This window comes from Passer domesticus, chromosome 12 (assembly GCF_036417665.1).
Source record: "Passer domesticus isolate bPasDom1 chromosome 12, bPasDom1.hap1, whole genome shotgun sequence".
In the NCBI taxonomy this organism is placed as follows: Eukaryota; Metazoa; Chordata; class Aves; order Passeriformes; family Passeridae; genus Passer; species Passer domesticus.
This window is the reverse complement of record NC_087485.1, coordinates 13,361,614-13,386,643: the sequence shown is the minus strand read 5'-3', so window position 1 is coordinate 13,386,643 and position 25,030 is coordinate 13,361,614. Positions and strand designations below refer to the sequence as shown.

General features: G+C 41.7%; 1 protein-coding gene across 1 annotated transcript; it reads left to right on the top strand.

Annotated features, from left to right (window-relative positions):
• The first annotated feature begins 932 nt into the window (after positions 1-932).
• On the top strand, positions 933-24,598 carry GPT2 (glutamic--pyruvic transaminase 2). Its single transcript, XM_064386482.1, has 11 exons — positions 933-1,877; positions 10,984-11,073; positions 12,532-12,640; positions 16,185-16,318; positions 18,228-18,471; positions 19,211-19,290; positions 19,879-20,015; positions 20,699-20,873; positions 21,298-21,453; positions 22,474-22,586; positions 23,867-24,598. The coding sequence occupies exons 1-11, from the start codon at positions 1,557-1,559 to the stop codon at positions 23,955-23,957; spliced, it is 1,650 nt and encodes a 549-aa protein (XP_064242552.1). The 5' UTR covers positions 933-1,556; the 3' UTR covers positions 23,958-24,598.
• Positions 24,599-25,030: the final 432 nt, after the last annotated feature.

Sequence of the window (25,030 nt, the reverse complement as noted above, 5' to 3'; positions counted from 1 at the left end):
GAAATAGTAAAGACAGAAAAAAGGCTAAAGACATAATGGTATGTAATGAAATAAAATCAGACACACCAAAAGCAGCTTCCTTGCTCTTCATCAGCCGAGGAAAACACCAAAACAGAGCAGAGCCCAAGTCTCAAACCATCTAATTTAGGCACCTAAAATTAGGAAGCTGGATTGCCGTATTCCAGTGGCAAAAGAGAAAGTAAAAAGAAGGTTCTACAAAAACAATTCACAAATAAGGCTGATTTACTGCCCAGGCTCCTACTCAGGGAGGTAACATTAGGTCATAGGAATATTCCTCAGTGAATGATCCCTTATTCCACTCTCTGAGCACAAACAAGGAGGCTCTTCTGAGCACCCAGGATGGGTTAAAAGGGCCTTCTCCTCCCCAGGGGCAGAAGAAGGAGAGAGCATTTACCTCTGTCCCCTGAATTCTGCTGCTGTTGTATTTCATGGCAGACCTCCAATCATTTGCTATGAAAGCTGAACTGAACCCGGGAGATAAAAACATTTTCATCATCTGGAAACAATGAGGAAACTGTGAAAGAGGACCGGCTTGTTCCTGCGGGAGGCAAGGATCAGGAGCAAATGCTCCCTGGCAGAGTGACAGGGTGAGGGACGGGGCTGTGGCGCTCGCTCAGCCTCGCTGCCTGCCCGACTCCAGAGCCGCTCTCCAGCAGCCCCGCAACAGGTGAGGGACCACGGCAGAGCCAGGGCAGAGCCAGGGCAGAGCCCAGAGCCCCGCACTGCCGGCGCCACGCCAGGCTGCCGAACCAGCGCAGGCGGCCTTTCCCCCCGGGCAGCGAGGAGCCAGCGTGGGCAGCGCTGCGCTTCTCTCAGCCCGAGCAGCACAGCACACCCAGACAAAGGGAGCCTCCGTGCGCGGCCAGCCGGCGGCACCGCGGCTCCGAGCGCAGCGAAGCGCTCCCTAGCACCGAGAACACTTGGCTTTGCCGTTCCCTGAGGAAAATGCCCCCGACTCGCCCTGACCCCGGTTCCCCCCGCATCTCCAGCGGCGGGAGCGCGCCCCGCCCTGCAGACAATGCGGGAGCGGCCCGGGGAGGCCTCTGGGTGCGGTAGTTCCCTGCCCATCACCTGATGCCGCGGGAGGCGCAGCCGGGACTACAGCCCCCGCCAGGCAGCGCGCCCGCAGCCCGGCTGGTGCAATCACACCTTAGCACGCCCCGCGGCCGGGGCCGGCGCCGGCTGGGAAAAGGATGGGTTTGCCCGGGACTCTTCCAGAGCACTAGCGCGGGCGCTTCAGTCGGGGCAGGGGGCTGCAGCGCTATTCGGGTGCAATGGTGGTTTCTATTTCTATTTCTGCTCCTGTGGTGGCATCGCAGCACTGCAGGATCAGTTGTATCCATTGCAGTTAAGTTTGCGGGATCTGGACATGAGAGGATCGAGCGTGTACGTGTAACTGTGCCAGCTCTTCGGCATTTCTCCTGACCGCACCTCCTGCTCGCCTGCATCTGGCTAGCGCCCGGCTCCGACTACAGAATACACCGATCCCCAGCACTTGTATCCTTCATCCGGTTGTGGGAGCTCCCCGAGCGAGCATGCATCGGTTTGTGCTGGTTGCCAGGCGAGCCGCGGCGCGGCTGTGCGGGCCGGGGGGCTGCCGGGGCGGAAGGACGGACATGGCTCTGCGCCGCGCCGCTTCGCTGGCGGCCGGCCGGCAGCCGCGGGGTCCCCGGCGGGAGGGGACGGTACGCTGGAGCAGCGCTGCCAAGGCCTCCGCCGTGAAGATCAACGAGAAGGCGAGCCGGGAGAAGATCCTGACGCTGGAGTCCATGAACCCGCAAGTGAAGGCGGTGGAATACGCGGTGCGCGGCCCCATCGTTCTGAAAGCCGGGGAGATCGAGAAGGAGCTGCGGAAGGTGAGGCAGGGGCGGCGGGCAGGCGGGACGGGGCAGGGCAGGGCGCGCTCCCGCAGCCGCTCCGGCGCTGCCCCGGGCGCTCCGCCGCCGCCGCGCCCGGCCGGGGATGTCGCGGGGCTCGGCGGGGCCGTGACACCGCGCGGGGCTGAGACGTGACCCTGCGGAAGCCTCGGGAAAGCGGAGGCACCACGGGTGCCGCTGCAGCGCTTCCTACCAAGTTAAAAACTCTCGGAGCACAGCAGCGTTCTCCCCATCCCTCTGCTGGCCCGAGCCGTGGCCGGACGCGCTGTGCCCGGCCCCGGCCCCGCTCCTGCGGCACCCCCGGCCCGCGCCCCTTCCCGCGGGAGGCGGCAGAGGCACGGAACAAAGGATCCCTCCGGCCGGCTGGCTGCTGTCTATCTGCTGTCACTGGCTGCCTAGGGCAGATACGGGACACCCCCATAAAGCAGTGTTTGCATTTCTCCGGCCGCTTTGACCCTTTGCTGCAATCCCGTGTCCTTTGTGTTGTACGAGGGGGTGAGTGACCAGCTTTCATCATACTGATAGAGCGTTTGAGTCGTTCGTGAGGAGTTCAGAGATCCTGCCTTGGCCGGGCAGGGAGGCACCGGCGCTGACAGGTGAGCTGGCCCGGCTCTGCCGGCACTGCCCCGCAGCCTCACCCGGCGCTGCTCTGGGTGGGCCAAGGAGATCCCCGGTGGTGTGCTCCGGACAAGCCTTCGGAGCACTGACACTCGGTAACGCTGCCCAGAGTTGTAGGTGGTTGGTACTCTTTGGTGGATCAGATAATAAAGCAGATCCTAAGGGTCTGGACCACTATGTGCTAAATGAAGCATCCAAATCAGTCAGTGCTTATATTTTGTTCTTCATATTTCTTTCTTATTCCTTGAGTATTGGAAAAAAAAAGATTAAAAATATCCCTTAGCAATACAGACATGGCTTTTTGCCTCTACTGTTCAAAGCACAGCTTCCCCTCTCATCACAAGGACACACTTATTTTTGTTTTGATGAAGCATCTGGCAGAGTAGTTTTTCTATAATTTTAGATAATATTCCATGCTGTCACTGCTTTAGAGAGTCTTTCTAATACCTTATTACAGGTACTGCAAGACCATTTTCATGAGTTCATGTAAAGTGCTTTGAAAAAAAATGTGCTACAGCAATTCTAACCATGAGAGATTAATTTTCTGGTCTTAATGTTACTTGTTTCCCCTTGTTTTAGAAGATGAAGCATGTTTTCAGTTCACTGCAGTATATGCATTAACTATTTATGTCTAACTCAATAATTATTACAAACAGCTTCTTTTATTTTTTTTTAATTTCACTTTAAAACTTCAGAGTGGTGATGGACAATTAATTTTGGAACATCTGTTTTGATTTTTGCCTTAAACCTTGTTTATAAAGGTGTCATTGTCTTTATGCAACTAGGTTCCCTAGTGGATGCATTTTTCAGAGTATAAAATCTTCCAGTGTTCTCACTGAGTATGCTTGTTTTCAAGTTAACATCACAGAGCAGGAGATATTACTTGACAAAACAAATATAAAAGGCCCTTCACAAACTCCTCCCAAACTGCTTACTCCAGTTACCAGCTGAATCACTGGCAGAAAAAATAATCTACTGTGCACTTTTGAAAAAACATAACAGCGAATCATTGGCAATTGCTTTATTAAAAGATTTTTATGTCAGTTTAGTGTTGTGCTTACTTATGTGGCATTTTCCATTTAATTTCTTTTTTTTTTCCTGGAACCAGTCTCATGAAATAATGTTTGCCATTGATAATGGCTACCAGCATTCCTAGAGGTGACTATGCTTTAACACAAGCAAGGCAAACAAACCTCCCAGCTGGCAGGGAAAGAGGACAAAATTACTGCAAAAGTTGAGACAGTGTATCTGCTGAGAACACTAATCAACTTCAGTAGAAATCCTTTACTTTCTTCCACACTTCTCAAGTTACTCATTCCTCTTTGCTTTTCTGAGAAAAAAAAAAACCCTGTTATTCATTCTCTTGTTTAATCAAGCTGTCTGCTAAAGCATACAGTGTTGAGTAATACCTAGGTTCCTTATAAGTATTGTAGGTTATCTAATTGTCTGGTTTTTGTGTGTGTGTCTGAAATTTAATTCTGTGTGCTCACACATCAATGACACTTCTTTGTTTCCTTTTTAGTAAGTTGTACAGCTTTTTCCATCCCTCTCAACCTTAGCTCACAGGGTTAGGCCAAGCACTGCCAGCAGAATTAACTCTGCTGGATAAAGAGAAGAGGCTGAAGTGGTTGCCACTTCAGGGAAGAGGAAGGAGATGCCCCACAGCATCTCTAGTTCCACAGCCACTCTTCACTAACAGCAAGAATTGCCCCATAACACTCCTCTACATCTGATGGGGAGGAGCTTTGCACAGGCAGGAGAGCACAGGCTCCCTGGAGTGAGGTGGAAGCACTGCAGTGGCTGGGGGTAACAAGAACAGGCAGGGGTGAAGCAATGGCAGTAAATCTGCATTTATTCTCTTCTGCCCAGAAGCCTTTAGGTAATTTGTTTCTGAACTAGAAACACCCTAAATGCAGCCATTGTATGTAATCAGATGTGATAGAGACTCTCCCTGTTTAAACTTGGTTCCATTTGGTTACTCTTCATACCTGTTAATACTCATACAGCTGTTGTGGAGACTATAAAACAGCTACTTGAAGCTGTTTGCACAGTGTAAGCTTTCATCTTCCTTGAGGTTTGTTCTGCAGTCTCAGATCCCAAAGAGCACTCCTCTGTTATTCTCTCTGGCACTTGCTGCTTCTCTATATTAACTGCAAGTGATCACAACAGGAGCTGTAACTCCACAGTGCACACAGAAATAAGGACTAAATGTTACTCAAGAAGTCTCTGACTGAACAACTGAAGGGATATTCCTTAAAAGAACTAATAAAAGTAAGGCATTAGTTTTAGCTCTTGTGCCTAGGACTAAGCCAATGTAGTAAAATACTCAATTAAAGCAGATTAAGATTGATTGCCCAATACAGGTGGGGCGTGCTGTACCTGGATTTCACAAGTTTTGTTGGCTTGTGTCCTGTATTCATCTAGGTGGAAAATCAGGGCTTTGATCTACATTAAGTCTTTCAAGATGGAAATCTTCATGCAAAATCAGTGATTGGATTACTTTTCTGAGCCTTTTTTTAATAATTTTGAAACTGTGTCATGCTTTGAAAGTAAAAATCCTTTTTCTCTGTTTCTTTGCTATTGTAGCAATCAGCTAATTCTGACATACTAAGATGACAGAAAGAACTGATTCCAACCATTTTCCTTGGTGTTTCTGGCAACTTTTTAAAGCAAGCTAGAACACAGGCATATTTTAATAAAGGATTACACTCTAAACAGAACTGAATCAAATAAGACCTTCTTTCTACCCCCTATGTGTAGACTTGCTAACAAATGGCCATTGTATCAAGCATTGATTTTAATTACATTTCAGACTAGAAATTTGCTCCTGAATACAAATTCAATGCAGGAATAAAGCAAGCTCTGAGAAGAGCCCTTCTCTTTACCTAATCAGTAATGACAAACTAGCTTATCTTTACACAGGCAGGACACATACCTCATTTGTTGCTTTGCATTCATGCGAATTTTAACTGACCTTGTTGTGGAAAATCCCTTCATGTGTGTCACTCTTACATTTCACTTATATTCTCCTTTTCTCCCCAGTTCCTGATTGGGTTGTACATCATATTGAGTTCTGTGTTAGGTTCAGCTGCCTTACATCTCCTTGCAAGGCATGTGCACATCAAACAGCATTTCAGGATCACAGGTCAGCTCAGGTGACATTGGAAGCAGGGCCTGGCCCAGTGTAAGGCACACAAGGTCCTTCCAAACTCTGAAGCTACTGAAGGAGAGTTGTAGGGTGGAAAGGGGGCGAGGGATGGTGTGCAGGGATATATTGGTAGCATGTAGGGAATTTCTTCAGACAGCACAGGTGGGTAACACATGCCAACCCTGGGCCTTCACTGGCATTATACAGTTTCTATACACTGAAGCCCCTGTTTTTCTGCTACCTTTTCAGCAAAAGGGTTGTACATTCATCTCCCGTGCCCACACTTTTCATTTGCATAACTATTGCAAATAGGTTCCTGTTTCACGTTTATTCAAGCCACTTGTTCACTCCCTACATTGTTATTTAGACAATAAAACTACCAAAATCCTTCTACTTAGGTAGCTGAAATCTCAGGAAGCTTCTGCTAAAGTATTTTGATTAAAATACTGTAGAGCTTTTTTCTTTTTTTGTCCCCTCACTAATTCATCAGACTTTTAAATTGAATAGAAAAAATCTGACATAGAATCCAACCTTAATTGTAAATGTGAGTTGACTGTGTCCCTGGGAGTTTTGGAAAGATAAAACACAATTTAGACAATGACATGCAGAAATATAATTTAACATGCCAAGAAAAAGATACAAGATTGACTGGTACACCCAGTAATGAAAGATGTTAAGCTTAAATTGCCATCCTATAATTTTCTTCTTTGAATACGTGACTGTGTGCACACGAAGGAAGTATCTTCCAGGCAAGAGCATCTGACCTCATTAAGACAGAACTGTTGTTCCTCAGTTGTCTGTACATGTTGCATACATAAGTGAATCTGTAGTAAAGCCCATGGTTTTTAAGATGCCAAAAACTACTGCAGATGAAGGTGAAAGAAAACTGGTTTCAATAGTACAATTATCAAAATCATGTGTTCAGAAGCTCACAACCCACAGAATCCAGTTTTTGATATTTTCTGGTTGAATACATTAGCAACATTTATTCTAAAATAGACCTTTTACAGTAACACTCCAAGTTAAGAGACTCTTAATGTCTAATCACTTTCTAATGAGCATTATTTTAATTCTGTCATTTAACTCTGTTATGAAATCTAGTGGTTTGTCTATATAGGCAAAAATTCTGGATGCAAATCCACAATGTGTCCTGTTCTGTAATCTCTGAATCAGATCTGCCAATTAATGGTCAGTCCCACTGATTGTCTCATGTGATGTGAGGGGCATGCAGGTCATCACTGCCATTTTAAATCAAAATCCAGAATTTGCCTTCTCCTTCCTCCCCAAAACAGCTCTTGTCAACTTGAATTACACAAGCATAATACAAACTCAAAGCCTTACTCCATGGTAAGCAGGTCAGGTTTATTTTTCTGCTGTGAGCTGTTTTAATAAAAAGATTGGAATGCTAATTCAGGTCTTCAGGTCCCTATTAGTTAAGGGCCTCTGGGCAGTGCTTTCTTGGCCTCTTGAGAGGAGGAGAGAAAAAAGCAAGCAAGTAACTTGGCTACTACAGCGTAGATCTCAGCTATGCTGAAGTGTTTGGGTTTGCCAGCTCTGATTGTAGAGCTTGTTTGTGCAAGTCACAGCAAAAGCAGTCTCAAGGAAACAGTACAGTGTTTCAGAGTGTGATGTTACTGCCTGATAACCATCAAGAGGAGGCACAAAGCAGTGGCGATGAAAATGAAACAATTGGGAGCAGCCAGGAGCAGGCAAAGTCTGAAATTCAGAAATAGCTGTAATACCACAGTTCTCTTCTGGGATTAAAAGCAGCTCACATTTTTGTGGCCTCCTCAAGGGAGCTCTTTTCAATTCTTTCCTATTGCCACTACTAAATCCACACATGCTCTCTCCAGAGTGATGGTTTTCCTTTGAAATTTGCTGAAGATTTAACAAAGACAGTATCAGGTCAGTTTGTACCATTCTTTACTCTTTCTGGGCACGGTGGTATTTTGCAGTTTGCCAGCACTGTCAGATGGTACCTTTGTAAAAGGAGCCTCCAGGTACACTAAAACTCCTCAGAAACAAAGCAGCTCCTGGCAGGGCATTGCCCTCATGTAGTTTGTTGGGGTGGTGTGTGTTCTGGCATCACATTGCTTCTTTGATCAAGTAATTCTCCCAACACTTCTTGCATAATGACTTTCCTTGAGAGACAACTCGTAATTTCATGCTGTTCTCCTTTCCTGAATGGGTTTCCTGAGGCTCTGGGGATGTCTAGGGGAAGAGGAGACTTCCCCAAACCTGGTTAACTGCATAAAGATTTCTGTTGACTTTGCACCAATGAGTTCTTGTTCATGTATAAAAATCCTTTCTCCCAACTTTGTGTGATATTTAGATACAATTGTTAGAATAACTGTGTCTGGCTTGGTTCAGGTTTCATCAGGTTTCTTAAAAGATGCATTTCGTCTAAAAACAGCAGAGAGACAGAAGTAACAGTTGAAGAAAGTAATTTCCAAAGAGCATATTCCAAATCCTGGAAGATTCTTTTATTCCATTAAAATCCTTTAATTATCCAGAAGATGGCTACTAAAAGATAGTACATGTTTTTATATTTTCTCTTTTACATGTGGAGGTGAAAGATGGCTTCTACAGCTTTAAAAAAGGGCTGCTATCAGGGATCTGTTTGCTAATACTGTCAGAGGAGTGGCAGGAGCCTGGCCTTGTTCTGAGCTGAAGCTGAATCACGTTGTGAGCACAGTGTGAGGTGCCGCCAAAGGCAGGAGGCTGGAGCAGAGCTTGTTTTGTAGGTCTGGGCGTTTCTTCTCTCCTTGATGTGGTTTATACCCTCTTCACAAGGCAGGAGAATCAATCTGGAACTTACTGCTCCCGAGTTTGTTATTAGAGCTCCTGTTATGCAAGCTTCCCTTCTGCAGAGCTCTGCCTGCTTCAGTGCAGCCAGGCAGCCTGTGGAGCACACCTTGCAGGCCTGCCTGCACCCAGACAGAGGGACCTGGGACACTGGCAGGTGTGCTGGGGATCCCTAGAGGAGAGCAAAACAACTCCAGTGGCCCAGCTCCTGCTCCCCCTGTGTGTTCCTTGGCTTGCAGGGACATAACTTGTCTCAGCTCAGGTGTGTTGCTGACATAGTTAAAGACTGCTTAGCCTTCTGCAGTGAAATAAATCTATGACCTGTTGCAGCCTTTTCCTGCTGCTCTGCAGTTTGATACTGAGATTGTCAACATCACATTCACATTTCATACAGATCTTTCCACATCTCTTCCAAAAAGTATTTGGCATAACCCTCCCCTTGGATGCCCACACCCATTGCCACAGGAGAAGCCTTGACTCAGGTAGCTGGTGACTGATGCTGCTGTGTCTGAAGGGTCTGAGCAGAATTCTGCCTTGAACCCACCTGCAGAGTCTCAGGCACTGCCTGCACTGCCCTTGCTGCCAGCTTCTGATAGCCCTGCTTGGAGGCTTTGACCATTAACATTCGGCACTTGTTCTTGCCTGTTGTTGTTTTCTGTTCCTTCTTTTTGAAATTGTAAGATGGGACTTTTTGTTCTAAAAAACTTGTTTAGATTTTTTTTTTAAGAACTTGTTTAGAACTTCTTGTTCTAAACTAAATCTGAGCAACTTCTGATACTCCCCTTTTTTTTTTTCCATAGAGAGACTGGAAATCAAGTAATAGAAAAATACTAAGTGGCCATAGCAATTTTTGTATAGATGTCACTGGGAGAGGATATGGCACGTCTCGTGAAGACAGTTCTAAAACTAAAGTGTTTGTGAGCAAAAAAATCTAGTTAGTGTAATGTAAGGTATTTCTTTTATTAGGGAATTGGTTTGTTTTGGTTTTAATCTGATAAATTTCTGTTTCATGTTGCTGTGTTCTCAGACTCCCTAAGTTTAGGCAAAGAAGTATCATCCATATTCCTTAACAGATTTGTATTACGTTGCAAATCTAGGGAAACTGATTCAATTTTCTGCAAGGACCAAATGCAACCAAAATACGTGGGGATTTTTCTTCATTTCAAGCAAATTGAATTTGTTCTTCTTCTACATACACCTTTCTCTTCCTTTTTATTTGTGATTAGAATGAAACAGTGTTGTGCTGTCAGTGGACCCCAGATAGCTTGAAGAGAACACATTTTTAGCTGTTTGCATTACTCATAAATTACTAAACTTCAGCCTCAGATAAACGTAATGCCTATCTGACACCCCTATTTCTAATTTTTTATTTAGAGCTGAAATGCAGCTCTTAATCTGGGGGCTCACTTAGATCAACAAGCATAAAAGTAAATGACTTGATGGACTCAGTATGTCACTTTCAATTATTTTAAGTGAATTTTTTTTTCATTTGCTGATAAATGTAAGGCCATACCATAGGTATGGTAATATATTATAGGTAATTTTCTACAGAAAACTGATCAGTCTGATTTTGCATTTCCTTAGTCCACATGACAATTCTGTCACTGTTAGGATGCCTCCCTGCTATCTCTGAAATATACATTAGAACAACACTAAATTTTTTATTGCCTCTCTCACTCTTCTTGTAATGTTGGCCTTTACTTTTAGTTAATCTTTTTTATTTAAACCACTGGGTTTGTTTTTTTTTTTCAATCAGTCAGTGCTTTGCCTTTTTGATGCCCTTATTTTGTTTTGCTTTTTAAAGAGCTGTGATTGCTAATCAACATTTATTAACTTCTTTCCCTGTGTTCTCATGATGTATTCAGTTTCTCACAGGAAAAATGGCTGTCTGTTCAGATTTTGGAGACTAGGAAGCTTTCAAATATTCATGATGATTATTTAGCATTTCCTGTTTATCATACAGAGTCTCACTGTGATATATTTTGTGAAACATCTCTACGTGGAAAAATGGATCATCATACAAGGAATACTTAATCTAAGTATAAAATAAATAAGCAAGAAGTATCTTTACTGTTTTTACTCTCAAAGAACTAAGGGTCTTGAGGTTTCTTTTATTGGTGGTTTCTCAAATATCCTCAAGTCTTTTTAGCTTGTTGACTGATCCATCCCTCCCTTAGATGTCTCAAAGAAGTTGCTCTAATACTGACAATTCAAAATGTCTTTTTTTCATCATTTCTACTTCAATATGTAGTTTCCAGCCAAGTCAGTCTCCTACTTGCAGCTAGCAGAAAAATAAAAGCCAGCCTATCATTTAAAAATGTGTCACAGTCAACAAAATTTCTGTAACCATTTAAGATTTCCTGGCAGCGTTGTATAAGAAATGCATTAAGCTTTACATTAAACACTGTAGCTGTTCTGAGATCAGGCACTGTTTAGTTACAGCCACATGACAAATACTAAAAAAGAATCTTCTACTACAGCCCTAACAAAACATTCTGAATGATTCCTTTCTAGGGAATCAAAAAACCTTTTACTGAAGTGATTAAAGCCAACATTGGAGATGCTCATGCAATGGGACAGAGACCAATCACCTTCCTCCGTCAGGTAAGACTACTATAAAATATTATTATTCATTTTTTATTAGAATGCCTTAAAGCTGTCTGATACAGGTATTAGTTTAATTGATTCCCTAGATGCAATTAGACTTAAAATAGTTCTTTTGTAAAGAATTTTAAATGTTCATTTCTGAGCCAAAGTCCTATTGTTTGCTGGTTGTCCTCTTTTAACACAGTAGCTTTCCTTAGTTTCCATATCATTCCCCACCCATACTTTTTCCTGCCACTTCTGTGTTATCAGTCAGCACATTCATTATCAATAATGCTGTTCAAGAAAGGAAGTGGTTCTCTTTAAAGAAAAAAACAAAAGCCTTTCTTCATCTGAGAGAATACTTTGAAATCTGCACGTAGCTGGGTTCAGCTACTTGTGCTGTGTCTCGTTTTGCACATTTTACCTCTGGGCAAGCTAATTGGCAAGTTAATTTTTAGGAAAGATTACAACAGAATTCATATTTGTACATTATTCCTAAAACACAAGGTTAAAATGAGTGTTACTTACTGAGCATCCCTCACACCCTCATGTAAACTCCTCTGTCTATAATAATGCAAATTCAGAGAGCTCCAGGACAAACTGAAGCCTTATCAAACTGAGGGTCCAGGTGATGAGATTATAAAATGGAGCTATTCAGTAAACTAGGGAGACCTGAGCTTCTTATCAGTTATTCAAATGTATTACATGTTATTTTCATGTTATTAAATAAAATGGGAAATCCTTTCTCCCCATGACTGTGTGCACACATGGATTAATTCATTGTTGTTGCCCCACAAGGTGACAACAGCCTATCCATACTACACCATTTGAGCATAAAAATGAGAGAGACTGGAATAAATTAAGCTGATCTCAAGAGAGACCTCTCAATTCTTTGTGTCTTACATTCCTTCATTAACTTAATTCTGCTGGGTTGTGTTTCTACTTTTACTATGTTCTATATCACCACTTCTTTTTTTTAATTAACTATTTCCTATGAATTCAAATCAGTAAGAACTAGAAGTTATTTTGTGGAAGAATTATTAGAACATGCCACTATGCCTTCAAAATTTGATTGTATTTCTCAGTTCTGCTCCACATTTAAATTCTTGATTTCTTGTCAATAAAAGTGGGCTAGTAATACACAAAGAGTGGAGGATAGAGCTGCTTAGGAATAGTTAACTGTGCTTTATTGTGTTTGCACTATGCTTAGCTCACCTGGAATCTTCACTGTCTGTAATACAAATAGTTAATAATTCTAGAATTGTTTTTATCAGCTTAACTTGGAACCTGGTAAGATTTTTTTTCTCTTCTGTGAGAACAACCCTTAAAAAAACCAACTGCAAACTCTTCCTCAATAACCTGTGTTTTTAATTAGCCAGTATTTGTGATCTTCATTTCCAAGGGAAGTTAACACAATATAATCAGCTTAAACTACCCACTGAAAAGTGGCCAATTGACTTGTCCTTGGCCCTGCAGGTGGTGGCCCTGTGTACATACCCAAACCTGCTGGACAGCCCGAGCTTTCCGGAGGACGCCAAAAAGCGCGCCAGGCGGATCTTGCAGGGCTGTGGAGGAAACAGCTTAGGTAAGGCTCTGTTCTGGTGTTAGGAACATCACAGGTGGCTCAATACCTGCAGCAGATGGGGGCAGGTTTGCAGTGTGACCTGCAGACAGTGACCAAATGCGCGAATTTTTGGTAGGACTTGTCACAGAGGAGAGCGTGAGGGTTATACATCCATGGAGCCCTTGCCACACCAACATCTGGGCATAACTCTGAATGGAATGCTGAGGAGTTTTTGTACCAGGAAAGTGGCACAGAGTACTAATGAGGCTCTGTTCTGTTGGTATGACATCTCTTAATCCAGGGCTCTGTGTCTCCTGCTGAGACTAGGTGGAGGGTTTTAAAGTTTTTACCTTCTCCAGTTGTTTCTCTGCCAAGGAGCCCACTGTCCCTGGAATGCTGGTGTCAACAAACCATAAATGTCCATCTCAGCTGATCCAGTGCACACTCCTGGATCTTAATTTTGAACCATCAGTTCAAGTATGTTTTCTGGGGTATCAGGAACTCAGGTTCCAAGGTGATAATCCTCTGCAGAAGGAAGGCTGCACTGATGAAAGTCTTTTACTTTGCTCAGATAGTTTTAACTGAAGTCAAAGCTCTATTTCTCCAAGGTAAAATAACTCTTGAAAGAACTACAGAGCTCTGTTCTTCAACCATTGTTCCTACAAGAGTGCACATGTCATATCCACATAAGTACAAACTTTGCATACTCATTAGAAAGGAAGTGGAAGAGGCAATTTCTTCCTCATCTAGTGACTGTGCTGCCTACCTGTACCTGGCAAATGCCATGAGAATTTCTACTCTGCAGATACTGCTACAGTGCTGGGTGCAGCAAAGAATCTGGCACACCTTTTTCAAGTAGGCAAACAGTGACATTTCAGAGGACTTATTACAGTAATTGGCATATTTCTTAATCTTTGTGATTGCAGTGCCTATTTGCACTGGTATATTTTGAGAGTAGGTGCTATGAAACTTAATAAAATAAACAAAACATAAACAGTGATTGCATTAGCAGTATTTCAAGCTTGGACTATTCTTAACAACACAGCCTAATACAGAATGTATTTTATCTTCACCTTCTTTGTATTGGTTTGTCTTTTAAGGTAGACCATTAAAAACACATTTGTCAAAACTGAGAATTTCTTCTAGCTTAATGGATCCCTTTCTTGTCTTTGAAACAATAAATCCACATAGTGCTGTCAGCACATAGGAGTTACTAGGGATACATTTGAATTTTGACTCAGTCTTTCTTTGTAGTGGTTGTCTAATTTAGGGATGTGGAAGGAGTTCTCAGAATGAGCAGTCTTGACCCCTTGGTGCTCCCTTCCCCTTAAGGGCATGGTGGCATGGGACACCACAGCCCCATGTTATAAAGAATTCAGTCTTGCATAATATTTCAGAAGTATGTTCCTTTTTTTTCAGAAGATCATACATTTCCCATAATTTCTGTTAGCTCAGTAGATTCTGAGGAAGTAGGCCTGAAACAATTGTGGTATTCATATAAGATGATAATTCTGCATACAGAATACACTGTTCATTTCAGTGGCTAAATTGAGGTTCTGGAGTCTAAATATTTTTAATTTTGAAATTATTTATGCCAAGAACAACTGTACCTCTAAATTCCTGACAACTAAAAACACTGTAGACTTCACTGATGTGCTGTACTGGTTTCTGCCCCCTGTCCACCCTCCCTGGCTCCAGTACAGTGTGCCAGCCCCTCCTCTTGGCCTCTGGAGCTCATCAGCCTCTGTTCAGCCTCCCAAAACACGCAACCAGAGGCACAGGGAATGGAAGTCACCTCTATCACTTTGTTGGTAGTCTGGCAACTTACTGCTGTTCTCTTTATGGCTGAGAAAGAAAAATTGCCTTTCTTGTGAAAAAGCAAAGATGAAAAACTGGCCCCGCTGTGTTGTGTTCAAAACCTTAAATTTCAACAATTTGTTAATCCAGCACAAAGGTGGAATCACTACATATGGTCAAAGCCATTTGAAGTGTTGCACCCATATCTATACCAGCCTATTTAAAGGTATTAATTGTAAAGTTAATATGAATATGAAATTTCCTCTGGAAGTGAACTAGAATGCCCTCACTTCCAATGAACATCATTTGGCAAAACCCTACTCATGGTTTTGAGTCTCACTGCTCCCAGGCCATGTATGAAGGCTCAGATGTGTCCTCAACTTGTCTTGTGTCCAGACACTCTGGGATTCTACTGACATCACTTTCTTTGCATGTGGGATAATTGGAATATCTTTCCAGGCATTTGAGACATCTCTCCTGTATATAAAAATACATAATATATGCAGCTTTTTGGGTTGGGTTTATTTATTTGCATCCCACAGTGCAAACATGGGTTCTAGTCAAAGCCATCAACTGAGTACAAGTAAGTGTAGAAGTACAGTGCAATGAAATGTTCTGTGTGTCCTCAGAGTGGTAGGACTCAGCACCCAATGGAGCACAAGACAGAAGGACAGCTTAGGCTTGTTCTCCTCCTTTAACAGCATCCTCCTGGCTGTGGTCAAACACCCATGTGCAGACCCAGTCTAACTTCTAGTCCTGTAAAAGTAAATGTTTGGGACATCCTGGACTTTGTGCCCCGAATCACCATTTTATCCCATGCAATTGTGCAGTGCTTGCAAAGGTTCTTTGTCTTTTTAAATCATGCTTTCACAGAAGTCCTACCAGGCAGACTACTAGCAGATAACTGAGTGATAAGAGTTAAGTCAGGCATAATTATTCCACTCCACCCAACAAGCAAAGAAGATTCTGCAGCTTTCTGACAGTGTTCTAAAATAGATGTACACTTGTCACTTCTTTGTCCATCAGTCTTAGGATTCATGGCTTGAATTCATTCCTCTCCTTGACCTAGGCTTATGTTTACTCTTTGTTTGTTGCACATTCTCAGCAGTGATGCACACAGGCATCTAACATCTCATTTTATTTACAAGTATTGTGCTCTGTAAACTGCACATGAGATTGGGGAGATTCTAGATATTTCTGCTGAAAAGTGGTTGTGGGAGATGCTGTGGGGGAAGGAGAGAAGCAGTTTAGGATTTTTTTGGTTTCAGGCTGTGGGAGAAAATGATATGTTATTTTCATGTTGCAAATAATACCCTTATATTTATCATGGATTAAAAGAAATTACTTTCCTTTCTATTGCACGTGCTACCTCTGTTCCTTGTTCCCATTTCTTAAATAGGAGTTTGTTTACATTCAGGAGTGCTTCCAACATACAGAAAGCAACTGAAAGATAGTAAAAATGGGATTGCTGTCCCAGTTTGCAAATAGGCTTGAAATCCCTCTTTTTACCAATCCAGTGTGCTATTTTTTTATTTTAGTGATGCTTATTGTATTTGTCTACTTCCAAATTAATTCTTTTGCTCCATGAACAAACCAGCTCCCTATCCTGCTACATGTAAAAAAAAAGCAAACCCATCCTGGGGATCCATATAAATATGGCTCATATGTACAAACTGCTCCATACAATACTAGCTCAGGAGTTTTGCTGGTAACAGCAAATCTGATGTACATTGCACTCAATTCTCATCTCGTTCTCTTTTTTTCACAGGATCCTACACTGCTAGTCAAGGTATAAATTGTATCCGTGAAGATGTGGCTTCATATATTGAAAGAAGAGATGGAGGGGTTCCTGCAGATCCAGATAACATTTACCTCACCACTGGGGCAAGTGATGGCATTTCTGTAAGTGTTAAAGTGAAACCTGGTCCCTCTTGGTACAAACTGTAGCTTATCAGTTACCTCTGCAAATACAGATCCCTGCTGAACCTCTGGTCTCACAAAGTCCTGTGAGTTTGATCTGGCAGACACTGAAGCCACATTCAATGAATATCCAATCCTGTGAACAAACCAGTGAATGTCAGGAGCCAGCTAAGAAGTGTGTGCAAAGTCTCTTAGTACACATTAAATTGTACCTTTCTGTAGAGGTAATATGAAATGAGCTACAGGTGCCTAAATATAAATTTAGAAGATTAGTACATTCAGACTAAATAATGGTTGTTCTCAGTGGTTAAGACACATAAACACTGAAGATTAGAGGGTATCAGTCCGTGGAAGAGGGAAGAGGGAATAAACTTCAGCTCTTCTTCCAAGTAAACTCTGCTAATGCAGAACAATGCTAGTGAAAATCCCAAAGATTGATTTCTGCTTGTGTATTTTAGTTTGTTTGAGGAAAAACTTCAGGTTTTGGGTTTAATCAAGGTTCAAAGATGGTTAAGACAGGAATACCAGTCTCTATCAGACCGCTCCTTTACACAGACACATTCACTGACAGTGCAGCAGCAGTTTGGCTTTTATGAAGGCAGCCTTTGACAGTGTGTTGGGGAAGGTGTTTTTTTAAAGGACATCTAGTGGCAGAGCTCAGAATGGCAGCGACCCGGCCGAGGCAGCTCTCCAGAGCTCTGCAGTCCATCGGCTTTCCAGAGTTTCTGACACTGGCAGCTTGTCAGGAATGGCAGTGCAGCACATCTGACCTGCACCGTGTCGATTTGATTTCACCACTCATGTAAAGCCAGCACTACAAAAAGTCTCATTCTTTGGCCCTTCTAAAGATAAAACAACTATTGTTTCACACCTCAGGGGAGAGAGGGTGTTAAGGAGTTTTTAAATATGCATTTGGTCCTGATTATATGTTTTGGATTCTTGGTATTTTTAAACTAGTGGTGGGTACAAAATTATGTTGATTATAAATCATTAGCTCAGCAGCTGAGTATGTGATGAGAGGCACAGAGCAGCAGATTTTGTACTAGAACCACAAAGAAACTAAAGGATACTGCTGCTGAGAGAAAAGATATTTTTGGGTTTAGATGCCAATTACATGCTGATAAGGATGCTTGCTTTGATTGCACCTGTACTTCAGAGTTCTCCCGTGGTTATAAAGGAAGAAATCTCTCTGCTTCCTGCCCCTTGTGCACTGTTTTATTTAACTCACATGTAAAAAGCCTCCACATCACACAGACATTGAGCACAAGGAAATTGTCTGGACTGACCTTAGCACAAACATTGCCTTTCTGCCTGTATCTTCTGGACATAAGCTACATATGCCTTTATTTCCTTCCCAAGACATGCAGACTTTGGTCTGTTCTGTTACTTGAAAATGAAAACATAATTGCTCCTGATGTAAAACAGGTTTCTCTGTTCCAAGGGAGAATCTGCACAGCCCCAGTTCTAATTTCTGGTTTTATTTATTGGACTCTTGTGGTTAATGAGATACAATGAATGGAAGGCAATAAGCAAGAATTAGCTAAAGCTTTTTTGCTTACAACAGGGCACAGCAAAAAAAATCATGATCTTGATATTCCTGTTTCCAGCTTGCCCTCTAGCCTTGTGCTCAGAATGTTTTTCCTAAATTTTGTAGTTGATCAGGCATGATCTTTGGAAGTTATGACATGAGAGGATTCCATTAAGCTTAGACCATCCTCACTCAGCCTGTAACAACTTGAAATAAATAACTCTCTTTGGCTATCTGCTTCTAGGACAGAAATCCACCTTAACTCCACACTTTTTTAGGAAGTTTAATAATTTATTCCAGAAAATATTATTAATTCTTGTGCATGACCTTTTTAATTTTTTTTAATTCCTCCTTTTTCCCCAGGCAATTTTAAAGATCCTGATCTCAGGAGGTGGCAAATCCCGAACAGGAGTGATGATTCCTATTCCCCAGTATCCCTTATACTCAGCAGCCATCTCTGAACTGGATGCTATCCAGGTGAACTACTATTTGGATGAAGAAAATTGCTGGGCTCTAAATGTGAACGAGCTTCGCCGTGCCTTGAATGAAGCTAAGGCATATTGCAATCCAAAAGTCCTCTGCATCATCAACCCTGGAAATCCCACAGGTCTGTAGGAATTTTGTTTAATGAAGAGGTTTTAAGACCATTTTCTTTCCTTTTTCATTCATTTGACATTGCAGGCAAATCCTAAGTACATATCAAATATGTTGAGCTGAATTGCAGAGATCAGTACTCAAAGTAGGACAGACTTTACTTTTAGAAACATATTTTCAATGTCCTGGAGCTCCAGAAAGGAGGGGGCAGATTCACTTCACTGGATCCCATTTGAAGCTGCTGCTTCCACTGAAGTTTTCCAGTCTTGTGGAATGACTTTCAGTCACTTCTGGTCTTTAAGAAAGATCTTGCCTCTGGCATGGCTTGTAGCCTCTTGGCTTCTGAGAGGCAATGACTGTAGTAACTCAGAACTCAGTGGCAAGCCTCCCTCAGAATTTAGCTTTTTGAGTAGTTGAGGTTGATTGGTGAGAAGCTAGCTCCCTCCTAACCTTCATGCATGGGAGCATTTACAAAGATTAGCCATACACAGAGTACTCTCAGTAAGTCCTTGATTGATTACTGCATCTCACACTCCCTTTGCTGAGATGGACAAAGTTACCTTGTACCATAATTCTTCCAAACATGCTCCTTAATTTCATATTTAATGAACTGAATTCTAAAGTTCAATAGCACTTTTCTGAGGAAGAGGGATATCTTCTTGAAAAGTTGGTAATCTAAGTAGGTGTGGGTGAAAAGATTTGTATGTGTACACTCCACTAACTTCCTTCTTGCTTTAAAAATCAAACTACAGGACAGGTGCAAAACAGAAAGTGCATTGAAGATGTGATACACTTTGCATGGGAAGAAAAACTTTTTCTTCTGGCTGATGAGGTAATGAAATAATCTGTTCTCTCAAAAGCACACTAAGAGTACTCATATGAGGTATAATTTTGTTCCATGTGTGGTAGTAGTATTTTTTAAGTACAGGGAACAGACTCTCTGTTATCATATAAAGACATGAAGAGACATGCAGGATTCTTAATATCAAAGGATCAGTATAAGAGGTGGCTTGATCTGGGTTTGAACTAGAGAGAAAGTGTAGGGGACACAAGGAAAAACAAGGGGACATAAGGAAGAAGGTTTAAGGGACACAAGGAAGAACAGACCTAAAAATCTACGTGGTGCTCAGACCACTTCAAATGGAAGAAACAGAAGGAAAATCAATTTAAACCTACAAGTAAAGGTTAAATCATCCAAAGAAGCTCCTGTTCTCCAAAGGCCCAGCCTTTAAGTGTGGTCACATCAGATAAAAAGTATCATTACAGTAACTATTACTTAACAAAGAACCTTGTGTCTTCTAACAGCTTTGAAGTTTTGAGTGTAAGGACTGTTTCTTCAGTTCAGATCTGCCTCTCTAAAAGGCCGTGTTTTATCCTTAGTTGGGGGAACAGAGCACATTAATGTCTTCTGACTGTTCAGGTTTACCAGGACAATGTGTACTCTGAAGGATGCCAGTTTCATTCCTTCAAAAAGATTCTGTATGAGATGGGACCCGAGTACTATAACAATGTTGAGCTGGCCTCTTTTCACTCCACCTCTAAGGGATACATGGGCGAGTAAGTCTGATTTAGTTTTTTTTTTATTTCATCTTCCTCATTAATCTGGTGGGACTGCGCTTTCATATTACTGACCTGAAGGTAATCCACCATAATTAATCCTCTATTAATTTTAACTAAAGACTATTAAGAAAAGAAAAACAAGCACAGAGTAATGGATTAACTCAGTGGTTTTCAAAGTACCAAATAATAAGTGTATTCAGACACCTAATGCCTCAGTCCCACAAAGGTGAAATCCTACAGTCCCAATCTGGACAAGTGATAAAGGAAAATTGGCCTCCAACATTCAGGGGAACAGCTCAATAATCACTGGGATATTACAAATGTTTGGGTTTGGTTTTTTTGGGGAGGAGGACATGGAAGAAAAATAATTTTTTTATTAAATGTATGCTGCTACAGCCATATGCTCTTGTTCTTAAGATTAAAGATCCATGTTAATTGTTAACTTGCCTACCAGGGAAGCTGCATGTCCACCTTTATCTCTGTAGGGGATACTAGGACTTAATGACATGTCATGCAGCTCCATCTTAAACCATATCAGTGTGGCAGCTGTTTCAACAAGCTGTATCTTACCCACTGTGAGATTCTCATCAATTGTCTTTCCACTTCTGCAATCATTTTCATTGTTTTGTTGTATTTATAGGCTTGAAGTTAACCAATCTCTTCTGTTCCCTTTGTCACAGATGTGGCTACAGAGGAGGCTACATGGAGGTCATAAACTTGCACCCAGAAATCAAAGGACAGCTGGTTAAGCTGCTCTCTGTTCGCCTTTGCCCTCCAGTCTCAGGACAAGCAGCCATGGATATTGTGGTGAATCCTCCAGTACCTGGAGAAGAATCTTATGCACAGTTCATAAAGGTCAGCAATAACATGCTTGTTCTGTTGTGCATTTCCCAAACCTATCCTAAGTATTGGGAACTCAAATTATGCACTGAGACCAAAGAGTCTCCTTTTGTTTCTCCTATCAAATCAAACCAAAGGTTCAATTAAGATGGTCTCTAAAAAGAGCCAGGAGGGGATGCTGAGGAAGGAAACTGTAAAAAGAGGGCACACAGATACAGACTTCTGCAGGTCATTGTCTGTCTGCAACACTCTAATTATACCCTGCTAAAGCCTTTTTGCACTGCAGTTTTTAAGAATTTGGAACATGGTTTTCTCTAGCAGCTCAGAAAAGCCCTACCAGTGTTTCATTTGGGGAAGGCCTTTGGAAACATCATCATTTCTCCTGGTGTTTTTATTGCTACCTGAAATGTGTCCAACTGAACATCTTCCTTTTAAACAGGAGAAGGAATCTGTTTTGAACAATCTTGCCAAAAAAGCCAAACTAACAGAAGACATGTTTAACAAGATCCCAGGAGTTCACTGCAACCCCCTTCAAGGAGCCATGTACGCTTTCCCTCGGATCTTTATTCCCTCCAAAGCCATTGAGGAAGCAAAGGTCAGTCAGTCATTCTCACCCCAATCCATTTTAACCTCCTCTCACCTGGGCCTGCCACTTCTAATGATGAACTTTGCTTCCAGAGATGGAGAACAAAAGCAGTATTTCATGGGCTGTGTATGATCTTAAATATAACATGGCCTTTATTTGAAGAGAGGAAAACAGAACAGATCATTTCATCCCAGTGCTGAGGGTCCCAGGCTGAGTGTCCCCAAGGATGTTGGTGTTAAAGTCACACAAGTAGCTGGCCCTGTGCAGTTCCAGATTGCTGCCTATGCCTGGATAGAGACCAGCATGTGTGAGTGGCAGTGTGCTACTGAACCTACAAGAGAAGCCCCATTCACCAGGAATGGGAAAGAGGGCTGGAGCTTTCCTTACAAATTTCACCTTTTTGCCTTTGGGACAGTAACCTGTGTTAATAAATGATAAGTCTTTCTGTTCCTAAGTAGAGCTCTGAAACCTAATTTTTAATACTCACTTTGTAAAGGGAATTTTATTAGCACAGCTGAGAACAAAAATAGGGCTGTTTTTCAGCTGCTTATTTGATTAGGTATATAACCTGTACATATTTAAGAACCTCTCATAATTATTAATCAGGGGACTTCCTAGGCAGCAGATTATTCTGGGGGAAAAAAATAGTAACTGCCAACAGAACTGGAACACACAGTTCTCAAATTAATTTAATCTTATCAAATGTCACTGCCTTAGATTTTTCCAAGTACAACATTCAGAGTTCTGACAAAAGTTACAAGCAAGTCAAGGGGAATAACAAAATTACCTAAACCTTTTCTTTTGAAGTGAGTTTTCGTGTAAGTTCTTCAGCCGTGTTCCTCCATGAAGTACTTGTTAGTTAATTCAGTGTGAACTGCCCCATCAGCATTTGCTCCTCATCTTCCTTAGTAAATTGAATAAGAAACTAGTAATGTAACATTAGGTTTCAGGGGGAAAAAAAGCAATAATGAAATTCTATATATTAGGAATATTTTGACTTCAATAATTCTGAGGCATCCATTCCCTTAGGCTCATAAAATGGCACCTGATATGTTCTATTGCATGAAACTTCTGGAAGAGACTGGAATATGTGTTGTACCTGGAAGTGGATTTGGCCAGAGAGAAGGAACCTACCATTTCAGGTACAGTTTCTGTTTGTTAAAAAGGAAATTAGCAGTAGTAAGCAAAGTATCATCCCAGTTCTTTCTCTTCTGATTAAATACAAGGATTTTTATTTCAGTTTATGTTGTCTCAGTTTCCACTGGACAGTTTCTGTGGACTGACAGCAAGGTCAAAGACCTGGTCTGCTAGATGAGCTATGCAAGTTTTTATGGTGTTTTCACAGCTTGTTGGCATAATTTTATTCTGTTTTTACATACTGGCATTTGAAATGCCTTCTCCAGGAATACAAACAGTAGTAATAGTTTAGACTTTAATTTTAAAGTTGGCTCTGGAATTAGAAAAAATTCCCTGCATTCTTTTGTGGGGAGGAGGGAGTTAAACTGTGTTTCCGTATGGGAGACACTGCATGAAAAATTCAGTATCATCCCTATAAATCTGCTCCTTAAACACTCTGTATAACTTTACCAAAACAAGATGTTGAACTAAATATTCTAACACCAAAACTGTTGTTTTTGCTTCCAATAAACAGAACATTGCTCCAGCCAAGCCACTGATAGCTAGAATTTGTCATGGAGTTTAGTCTTCCTCACCCTCTGCTGTGTTGTTTCTGTGTGTGAAGCAGCACAGCAGAGGTATCTTCAGCCTTGGCAGCTGTGCAGCACAGGCAGCTGGGTCAGACCCCTGGGTACATTCAGCTCCAGGGAAAACCTAGAGATTCCATTCCTGCAGCAGTGTGGGAAAGCCATTGTGTTCTGGAGGTCTGGCAAACAGCCTGGCATCTGCACCCCATGGGATTTTCAGGGTGTGCAGAAGGGAAAAGGGATTAAAATCTGCAGAATGGGGTGTTGCATTGTTCTAATGCTTCTGAACTCAGGTTTCAATTAAAGAAAAAATGTACATTTACTCATAAGTGACAACTCTTAAAGCTCAAAAAGTGGGTATAATTTGGCATAAATGCCCAACAGTAAAAACTGTGGAACAATGGAAACTGAGTTCCCAACAGTGGAAACTTGAATTGCTATTATTTCTTACTGGCAATCTTCTACCCCACTCAAAAGAAAATAACAGGTTTTTAATTCCTGTATTCTAACCAATATAAACAAATTGCTCTAGTTTAATAGTATAGTTCAATTAAAGTATAAATTCAAAAAATGAAAGAATAATATCAAAAATATGTCAAACTTAACACATTACTTGCTGTACTTTGAGATTAATCGAGAATTGTGCAAAGATCACAGTTTAGTTGGTTCTGAAGATAATATGGGTTGATTTTTTTATTTCTTTAAATATTATTTTTCAGAATTACCATTCTTCCTCCAGTAGAGAAGCTGAAGATCCTACTGGAGAAAGTGAAAGACTTCCACATAAAGTTTCTTGAAAAATATGCATGAAACTACTGTGGCTTTTCCCCCCTCATCCCCTCCCCTTCGAGGCAAATAGAGACAATGAACAATGATGTGCTGAGAATGTGCTGTTTATCTAATTTAACTAAATTCAAAATAGATAGAACCAGACTCAGATACTATTGGACTATTAAAGTTATGTCTGGTATAGAAGACATTGTTACACTAAGTTTTTTTTTTTGAAGGGGAAGAATGTGAAGAAAGTGGTGAGAAGAAAGAGTCAGTAAATGTTTTTGTGCCTTGATTGAAAGTTACATTTGTGAACTTTTGATTCAATAGGTTGGGGAAGGGAATTTCTCATTAAAATTACTACTGTCATGTGGGTTTTTTACATAACACAAATGCCAAGTTCAATTGTTTAGATAGGAATTGGTTTCCCATCTTAAAATTTTACTAAACAAAAATCAAAACTCCTACATTATAGGTATTGCTTGGTTTAACTTTTGTTGTTTTTGTTGTTAAGTATGAAGTGTTCTCCAAACCCGACCAAGCATGTAGGGACAGCATGCTTATTTTAAAAAATCTTCAGCAGATGTGTCCAGATACCTTTGAAATTCTGCTGAAAAGAAATCCTGCCATCCCAGCATAGCTGGAATGGAATATACAGTGTGGATCAGAGGAGTGAACGTGGTGTCTGCTGGAACAGTATTTTTATGAAACTGAAACATAATAAGGAATACAATCTTCTTCTTCCTGTGCTATTCAACACATGAGCCCCGCATAAGAGCACTGAACACTTCCTGCCATAACAATTCCAGGAGTCTCCTGTTAGCCCACATCCTTTATACACATGGAACAGAGTAAGTTAGTGTCTCAAAGCAGATGTGAGTACAGTCAGTCCTTTCAAGCAGGGTAAAACACAGCCCTTTCAGAACCGCTCTGTCTGTGGGCAGCATTTGTTTGGAAACCTCACACAGCCCCTCGAGCTGGCCAAAATCCAGCTGGAACTTGCAAGGACTGACACGTTGTTACCAGGAGAAATGCTGGGGCTGATTTCTAATGAAGAGGAAGGTATTTAGAGGAAAAAGTCTTTCACCAAGCATAAAGATAATGAAAGTACA